We start from the raw sequence: 9,477 nt of genomic DNA, 5'->3' as shown, positions 1-9,477 counted from the left end.
TTATGACATAATTTATGAAGCACTACTAGCTACACGATGTCATCATTTATCCGACGTCGAAGCTTCCGATAAATAACAATGCCATAATCGGGAGCACTGGCTCTCGCCTAAGAGTATCTCGGTTTGCATGCTAGTCCAACTCACCAAAACCGTGTAAGCTCGCCAGTGGCAATCGGGCATGCCGCCTAGGGTCATTCCTGATCACCATGATACAGCGACGAGAACAATTAAAATCAAGAATAGAATACTAGTACCGCTATTATAATTAAACCAAAATTTCACTGAAACTCCCTCGATTGTCGTCATTTAGCTCTCAGGAATTATATCATTACAACCAGATAAGTTTGCAAAAGTAACTGAATAGACGTTTTGTTGTTGATGCTTCTGCTACATGACGAGATCCACGTTTGAAAAATCGACGAAATACAGCGTTCCTCCTTCTACGAGGTGGTCCCACCGTGTTACTGACACGAGCGAAAACATGGTCTACCACTTGCAAAGCGCTAGAGAGTGTCATCGAAAATTTCAGAGCTCCTCCTCGCGCGCGGTATTGTATATGTATTGAGTCATGTTCAAAAGGATGCTTATAGGTTGAGATTCGAGTCGGCATTAAATGCTTTTCGCTATCATGCTGTGCTGCACAGTGCCAACGTCAACGCGATCCGGTAGTCCTACCGAAGCAACGAAGCAGCGCTCTGCTGCTACAACGTAGCCTATGTGCAGTGTTAACTCACGGGTTGCGACGCTGCGCTAATTATCAGGATCCCGATTCTTCCGGTCGGATTCACACGCCGCGCGATCTTCTTTAAAAAAAAACTACAACTTCAACAAAGTCGCGCGTCGTAGGGAACTCCCGCTTCGGCAATATCCACAACAACGCGATTCCTAACGAATTTCGTTGGGCTTCCTGTCAGAAACCCTGGGAAATATCAGTGATATCCTAGATAGCTACGATCGTTTTTGCTGGCTAAAGTGATGACACGCATTTGTAGCCTAAGACGTCATGAAGCAATGCTCGACCACCGTCCACCTGCATTACCAGTCGAATAAAGAAGCTTTCTTACTACTAGTACGCTTTTCTCTTTCTTGTACTAGTACTACGACAGTAGTATCCGAGTCTCCCGATGGTTTTTTGGGACTCAGAGTTGAAAACAAACAACAAGAAGACTAAACAGAATTCCGAATACAACACAAGGCAATGTATTTCCTTTTAAGGTATTAGAATACCACAAAAACTATGATATATCGATACTACCAAGCTGCGCTGCTTCAAACGCTGCTGCGGCTCGGTTTCGGCTTAGTTGGTGCTGTTGTTGCGGATGTAGTACGGCTCATTCATGAACTCCTCCTCACAGTACGGGAACAGGGTGTCATCATCCGACGGCGCGAACAGGTGCTCACCAGCGTGGATCATGACATAGCAACCCGTGAAGGCACACACCACAATACAGATAATCGACGCGCCCTTGTCGAAGATCGTCATGCTCTTCCAGGACACGCGCATGTAGATGATCAGCGGCATCAACAGACAGCTCGTCGTGTGGGCAGTAGCACCCGTGAAGTCCTGCAGGTCGAGGAAACGCTTGCGCGCGAGCACGGCAATAACCACCAAGATCGCAATGATGCAAATGCGAAGAGCCATGTAGCGCAGAGGGTTCTTGCGGTACGGCTCGTTGAGCTGCTCCTCCGTGATCTCCTCGCCGAACTCCAGAGCGACGCGCAGGTGCGACATACGGCCCTCCGCCTTCTCAACCAGGCTCGAAGCAGACACCTGACGGTTAGCCGGGTCCATGGGGGTCGAGCTCTGCATGTACGAACGCTTCTCCTGGATCTCCATGTCAAGGTCCACGTTGGCCTGGTCGTGCTCACCGTTGAAGCGGACGATCTCGGGGCTCTGGTGCATTCCCAGAACCAGACGCTCAGCCATGAAGAACGGGGGCATCATCAGGGTCGAGAAAGCGATCGAAATGTGCATTTGCATGAACAGGTAGGCCATCACCACGGCACCACGGTCGGCGGTGAAGCCCAGAGGGGCCAAGCCAAGCGGGTCCGACGTACTCACGATCGAGTACAGGATGTTGCCGGAGAGCTGGCAGCCGCCGGCCGTGTAACCAGCAAGGGCGATCGCCACGAAGAAGCCCGAAATAAACAAGATCGTGATCACCACCACACGAGGCATGCGCTGCGGCTCCGAGTGCTCGCGCTGCAGGTCGGGCACCACAATAGCAGCACCGTACGCCAGAGCAAGGTTACCGAAGCAGGTCAAAACCTGGTGAGCCGTGATATCGGGCGACGGGATGGAGCCGTGGCCGCGCATGTTCCACTGCAGCACAATAACGGCGATGATGTCGGCGACGATCGTGCCCATGCAACCGGCGAACGCCATACCAGCACTCTCCTTCAGCGTTGGGATGAGGCACACTGGCACCACCATGAGCGCCATGAAGATGATCCAGACAGTCTGGCTGAACGAGTCAGGGAACAGCACGTCCAGCAGAGTGCTGCCTAGCACCAGGAAGGCGCACGGCACCAGCAGACACACACCCATCTGAGAAACCACCGTGAAGAAGCGGCCCCACTTGCCCAGAGCCCACTCGCCCAGGTCACCGTACGTCTTCACAGACGACGGCGCCACCAGCATCACCTTGGACAACTTGAGAGTTGCGTAGGTGTTGGCGAAGATCATGAACGCTAAGGCAACCGACGCGTAAAACGGGCCGGCGCGGGCGTAGTTGGAAGGCATGGCCAGTGAACCGATACCACAGACGCAGCAGAAGAGGTTGAAAGACGCCTTGGCGTCTTCCATGGTGAAGAAAGCCGACTTGCCGTTGGATGTCGACATTGTAGAATGAACGAGACGAAGGAGAAGGTCGAGCGGGGCGATGCGAAAGTGTTGCTTGTGCTTGCTGGACTTCTCCGCGAGAAGAAATATTCCAAAGTGAGTGAGCTAAGCGAGCTCGCGAGGTGACCAAAACGAAGAGCGATTCAACCATTTCTCTCTTCGGGTCCGCCGCTGCAGACTTGCCTTTCTCGCGCAGGACATTGGTTGAGCTTTCCCGAACAGAGTCGATGCGCTTGACGGCTCTTTTGTTGTAGCAAGCATACTGGATGCAAGTATTCGTGCAAAGCAGTTACTTCGCTGTGCAAGAGTGCACCATTATCGGCTTAACTTGGCTGCACCAGTGCTAGGGATTAGAAGCGGCTGAGTTTCTTCGCTACAAAACTCATGTCCCTGCTGCAACAAGTTGCTGTTGCAGCAGAGCAGAGCAGAGACTTGCTGACGAAGATACGGAGCACCACATGCAGGCAAAGCAGTGAAAACCCGTACAGTTCATCCGGATGTGCGTTTGTATGTATTTCATGAAGTATTTCAAGACGTGTATTAAAATATTTAATCAAGAATAGGTCTGATCTTACAGTTTAATACCTTAAGGCATTAAACAGTTCCAACTGTTCCGTACACAAAGGCGATGGGCGCATGTATTAATACAGCCGCCCTAGATGGGCCTGCCACCTCGCATGTTATTAAAAATAACTGAAGGAGGAAGGATGCGCGGCACCATTTCACCCGAGACGGAGCGCCGCCCATCCCCTGTGCAGCAATTCGCAGGGTTCCGGTGCATGATACACACTGTATCATACTGTACACTATTGTACATGAGCTCAAACTGCGATTTCCCGGAACCCGAGTTCACTCCATAGTATCCATAGTATGGGAACTCCCCGGAGAAGCATCCCCATATCCGGTCCGCGACTAGAATGTGTATACGAGGATACCTTGCTGCGATCCCATTCCATATTGTCACGACGAGCATCGCGTCACCGGAAAGGAACTGGTTTCTGCTCGTGTTAATAATTATTTTTAGTAAATGAATTAATTTTTGGTGCACAGCACGGACATATTGTATTACGTGACAGCGAAGCCTAAAAAGGGTGAGCGCGTACGACAACGTGCATTTATGTGCATGTACACCTTTTTACATACATGTATACCAAACGCACACTACATTATGTGATGTATACACAGTTGTAGACATCCTGGATATGAATGTCCTGACCAGGCACCAAAGAATCGTGCTCTACATGTACCTTGTAGTGCAGGCTGTACAACACGCGATGCCAAAGGGAATTGCAATGGTGCTGCAGATCACGACAACTCGGCACTTCGGCAATTATTTTCCTGCCAGCCTTGAGTTATCTTTTGGCTAATATTTAATGTGAAGTCATACATGTACCTGTGGATTTAACATGGTGACCTTACATCTTAGATCCTGCAATGTAGGCCTAACAGCATACTTATAACTTGGATTCCAGTTACATTTAGATTAGCTACAGTATCTAAACTTCAGCTGATCAAGTCGGCAAGCCTACCTTAAATTCAGTTTACCTGTTTGTGTCAGTTTTTTTTTTTTAAATAAAAGCTGATAGTAGTAGCAAAGTGTTTTTTTTTAATAAAAGCTGATAAGTCGGAACAGACGACGATAATGTACTGTTTTATTTGTTTTATTAGAAGCAAATAGATGAACAACAATTTCACACCGGATCGACAAAATTTTGACAATTGCTATAGACGCTCACTCGACCAATAATTCTGCTTGAATATAAATTAATTTTAGAATGATTTTTTGATTCAAGTAAAATCGAAAAAAAAACAATCAAAGGTAAAAAGCGTATTGTCCATTTCTACAACAAACTATTTGCATCAAGTCATTTTACGGCATACATTTCCGCTTTCGTCTAAATCGCAATTGGCATCATTACAAAATGTACCCTCTATTTACTGTTAATTCAAGACTAGTATGTATTCCTCTCCTTATAGACCGAACGCGTCGATAGGTGTATATCTGTAAATGTTAATCAGCTGATGCAGTTGGGCGCTGCCTCATCTAATTAACCATCTTGGAGGCGCTGCTTGACCAAGCAGGCCAGAGCTGGTATATCTATATGAAGTTCAAGCGGAATGATCAGGTAAACGAAGGCACTCTGAGGGATGTGTATATATACCGACCGAGGTTCAGTAATAGCAAACCTCTGGGCAGTGAGGAAGTCCAAGAGGGCAACAGCCTGGTGTTCACATAGATCGTATTATTTATCAGTTTACGATGATCGAAAAGCTCCTGTCCCTTTTGTCAATAAGTCACAAAACAATTCGCAGCACAGCAATTCAAATCATTGAACACCCTATTCGCCATTCGGGGCGAATATTCAAGCGATGTATCTTTCACGAGAACGTTGGTGTTGTCGCTCGTGTCAAGACCAAAAATTCGGACTTCGCCACCTATCCCTCCAGTCACTCACCTGAAACTACGCCGGGCCGTATTGTGGGGCATCCTCCGTAGAGAATACTCCGCGCATTCTGCTAAAGAGGTCGGATCAAATCCTGAAATAGGAACTGAACCGGCTCAAATCCTTTAGTGTGTAGGGAGAAGGTAGCTACCACGTGTCTTTCGATTTTTCAGCCAAAGCAACAGTAACAGCGATGATCCCTTCAATTGCGACAACATTGCCGGCAATAGGACAACTTCGGTGGATCGTGTTCTAGTTGGCGAGTTTCTTGGTCAAACGTGTATGGCCTGGGAAGATATGTACGCGTTTTTTTTTTCAAGTAGATGGCTGACCGGTTCGACAGTAATTCGCGGCTTTGCGCAGCTGAGATTGGATATAATGTCATTGCAATATCGCGGTAATACCAATTACGATTCTTTATCCTCGATGTATCTGATAATGGATAGGTGTGCCCGACGGTAACGACCAGGACTCTCGATCTTAAAGCCACAAAACTTACGCTCCGCGCACATCTTTTTTTTGTTATAGCGTGTTGGGTGGATAGCCCAACTCTGATTTGAAACCACCGCGTATAGAGTTTGTGGGTAGGTTAGGTTAAAATGTTAGCAGATTCCACCTGTTCGTACACCTTGGAACGCTTGACAGACTGGACGTTTAATACAGGCTCGACAGTCTGGATAATACTGTGAACCATTTTTTCTTCAACATGTTATGTTGTTGTCAAGATATGTGTCTGCTATGCATCGAAGAGCTTATCACTGTCAACGCGGTGGAAGTCACGCCCTTACTGACCACAGAAGGCTTACGCTCTCGAATTTGTTTCCGTGTAATCGGTACGGCAGCCTCGACAAGCTCTCAACGATCCGGAAGAAAGAAGCTGGATATGCCCCTGTGTAGTTCAAACCTGATCCAGTATACTCAGTGAAGATAGAGTGAAGGAGTCCGACGTTTTGTGGAAATGCGTGAGTGTCATCAACACGGTAAGTTGGAACATCTGCGGGCTAAGTGTGCAAACCGAGTCCGGGGACTCGACAGCGTGTCTGACCTTACGCTCGCCGTGAAGGAGACGTCGGGTCCGATGGGCGAGATGTGGATCCCCCAGTGAGCAACGTGTCATGGCTGAAAGAGGTCGGAAATGCGAGAACAAGTGTGCCCAGCTGAACGACGCGGCGCTGAAGGTCACGAGGGGGTGAGCTGGAACTCATGGTCACCGCGTGCGGCGGTAAACAAAAGCTGAAGTCAACGGAGAAGTTTAACGCCGAGTGCGTACCGGGGTCGGCGTAGAATTACAGAGGAACATGCTGGCGGTAGGGTGCATCAAGAGGCGGCAGAATCGGAAGTGGTTACGGCGGCTCTGGCTGAGGATGCCGAATGGCCCGCCGAAGAGACGACGGACATACAGCGAGGCACGTTGGAGAACCTCCACCGTAGACTTGGTCACCTGAGCTACGATACTGGGGACAAACTCGCATTGGATCCGAGCATGGGATTGTGTTTACGAGTCAAAGACAAGTATATTGTTTGCTTTGCGTGGAAGGTAAGCAAACAAAGTGCAAACAGTTCGGGAAACCCCGGTGAATATGCGGCAATAGATCGCTTTGCTGGCATGATATGATCAGATCGCAAGGGGTCCATGACACTGAGAGACCAACTGAGCAGTGGATATTAATATGGTGGTCCATTAAACGAATTACCGTAGCGTCTTTCGAGCGAACTAAGAACGTGGAGACGAGGAATTTTGAGTACTTCCTGGCGCTCATCGAAAACAAATTCAGTTGTAGGATCCATGTGTTGCGCACGGACTTCGGTGATGTGTAATTGTCTGGAAAGAGCACTAGCGTCGCACGCCAAAGTAGCGATACTCGAAACCAAGCAAGGGGCGGGAAAGCAAAGCGAATGATTTGGAACATAATGAATATGGTCAGATGCGTGGTGTTTGCTTGTGGATGTCACTACGTATTTCGCGGGACGCAGCCCAATACACGACCTACATACTGAAGCGATCGCGGGCAAGTGCCAAACAAGAGCGTGCATCTCCAATGAAGATGTTGAGGAGAGGAAGAATACCCTGTCGGTGAGCAAGATCGTGGTCTTGGGCTCACCGTGCACAGTCTATAGAGGACCACGTAAGAACACACGTTGTGTAACGAGCGCATTAAGGAATGATCGTCGGTGCGATGAAGGAGACGAAAGGATTCAGAGTGTACCTGCCTAAGCGTGAGGTCGTGGTGACGGTGCAGCATGTTAAGACACTAAAAAAAGAGCAGAGTGAGGACGGACGTTACCTGGAAGATGAACGGCCAAGACCGAAGACACAGAACAACCGTTTACGGAAGGGAATGACCTTTGCCTGTCGAGCGCACAACGAGTCGTGCATGTGAGACGGCTACGAACAGTGATGGTGCTGTGAAGCGAGAGTGGCGAAACACGGTTAAGGGTTGGATACTGATGCAGAAACCGCGAGTTAACGCAAGAATCAGCAAGCAAGAATTAAAAAGAAATATTGGACGAGAAAGTATCCGGTGGTGCGTCAGTTGGACGGAAGTCGGATGGAGGAAACGTAGCTGGTAGACAGCAGAAGAGACTAGATCGGACGTCGTTGCGGTTGAAGTGGATCCGAAAAACTATCGCGAGGCGGTGGGAGCAAGCAGACCCAAAAGAATTGAGGAGCAGGAACGATTTATTAAGCTGGACATCTGGAAAATCGTGCGTTTGCCGACAGGGACGCGCACCTTGCAGGGAAGTGGGTCTTTAATACCAAACGTATTGCTGAGGGCACTATCGATCCCCGATCAACGAGCGGCTCGTTGCTTGTGGCAACTTTTACATATTCGACGTAAACTACAGTGTGACGGTCGCGGTGAGGATCGACTTGTCCAATGTCAAGCTTACCGTAGTGTTGGCGAGGAAATGGGGCGCGCGGGGAATCTACGGTGACGAGCCCAACGTATATGTCAAAGCTGAGAAGCGAAAGGACCTGGACATCTGTATGCACATCCAACAGGGTATGGAGATCACAGAAAAATGATCAAGTAACTGGGCATTGGTAAGGGTGACGAGGTGGAGCTAGATTTTAGAAGATTTTGTATGACCTGAAACAGGCGGGTATGCTATGGAGCAAGCTGCTGCACCGCAAGCGCAACGACGTTGGCTTTGCGCAGAACATGACGGACACGGGTGTATACTGCCGACGTGATGGAGCCAAAATACAGGCGGTTGGTTTGTACATTGACGATCTGCTCGTCAATGGGATGGAGCAGACCGGATTATATGCGTTCTTCGGTGATTTGCCGGACCTGTGTGCGAAGGACTTGGGCAAAGCGACCAAATTTCTAGGTGTGTGTATTTGGTATGACGATGTTTGTGGACGAAGATGACGATAGAAGCGTTTCTCAAGGGGTATGAAATGAAGTGTGCACACAAGATGCGTGCACCAAAAGATGAGAAGTGCAATGAGCGCGAGGCTTGAGAATAGAAGATCTTGCCCGTGAGAGGTACTGAGGATGCGATTGCTGTGAAGCAATTTCAACCATTGGAGAGTTTACTGTGGGTCGCGCGCTGCACGAGGTCTGACATTATCAGTGGGGCTTATTAGGCGCTGACGTGCGTGAATTTCAACGCCTTATGAACCACAACGACACAGTGTCGGACTGGAAGCGAGTACTGAGGTACCTTGCTGGAACCAAAGGGTTGGGCCTGCAAATGGGGGAGGGCGAGTGTGTATATATATATGGGGGGGGGGGGAAGCGCCAGTTGGCTTTTGCGAACAAGAATCTGATTGATGGGAAGTGACCCGATCCAGCCCTGAGACTCCTGGTCGACGACGGTGCGTCAGTGATTACATCATCATCATCGATGAAAATTACGCAATCATCGGAGTAAATCGACATGGAGCAATCATTTCGATACGCGATCGGCCCTCAAGGATACGATCCACTGTTGACACATCAACTGATTTATACCCACAGTAAGTACCACGCGACCAGGCTACAGAGGGGATAGAAAGGACATCATAGGATGGGCAGAAGGTATTGGACCGCTAGGGGGAAAACTAAGGAGGACCCTCCAGCTGGGAGGGCCCTCACAAAAAAAGCTACTTGTTGCAAAAAATAGAACGAACCGTCGGCAACGGTAAATCCAATTTTTGGCGTTGCCGACGAGAGCTACAGCAAATATAGTTTTCAATTTCGG

General features: G+C 48.9%; 3 protein-coding genes across 3 annotated transcripts; 2 read left to right on the top strand and 1 right to left on the bottom strand.

The window, feature by feature from the left end:
• Positions 1–1,209: 1,209 nt before the first annotated feature.
• On the bottom strand, positions 1,210–2,929 carry PPTG_00019 (hypothetical protein). The gene has a single exon (XM_008891389.1). It carries the CDS (start codon positions 2,840–2,842, stop codon positions 1,298–1,300), a length of 1,545 nt encoding a protein of 514 aa, XP_008889637.1. The 5' UTR covers positions 2,843–2,929; the 3' UTR covers positions 1,210–1,297.
• A 3,472-nt stretch (positions 2,930–6,401) lies between these two features.
• PPTG_20633 (hypothetical protein) lies at positions 6,402–6,901 on the top strand (the record flags this gene model as incomplete). The annotated part of the gene is made up of 2 exons (XM_008892830.1): positions 6,402–6,475; positions 6,571–6,901. 2 exons carry the CDS (start codon positions 6,402–6,404, stop codon positions 6,899–6,901), a joined length of 405 nt encoding a protein of 134 aa, XP_008891078.1.
• Positions 6,902–7,463: 562 nt separating this feature from the next.
• Positions 7,464–7,667, top strand: PPTG_20632 (hypothetical protein; the record flags this gene model as incomplete). The annotated part of the gene is made up of 1 exon (XM_008892829.1): positions 7,464–7,667. One exon carries the CDS (start codon positions 7,464–7,466, stop codon positions 7,665–7,667), a length of 204 nt encoding a protein of 67 aa, XP_008891077.1.
• Between the last annotated feature and the right edge of the window lie 1,810 nt (positions 7,668–9,477).

The sequence above is a fragment of the Phytophthora parasitica genome (assembly GCF_000247585.1).
Source record: "Phytophthora parasitica INRA-310 unplaced genomic scaffold supercont2.1, whole genome shotgun sequence".
In the NCBI taxonomy this organism is placed as follows: domain Eukaryota; phylum Oomycota; class Peronosporomycetes; order Peronosporales; family Peronosporaceae; genus Phytophthora; species Phytophthora nicotianae.
This window is presented reverse-complemented; position numbering and strand designations above follow the sequence as displayed.

Bases quoted from the DNA above. Each gene is read 5' to 3' on its own strand.
- PPTG_00019 (XM_008891389.1), bottom strand. From the start codon at position 2,842: ATGTCGACATCCAACGGCAAGTCGGCTTTCTTCACCATGGAAGACGCC.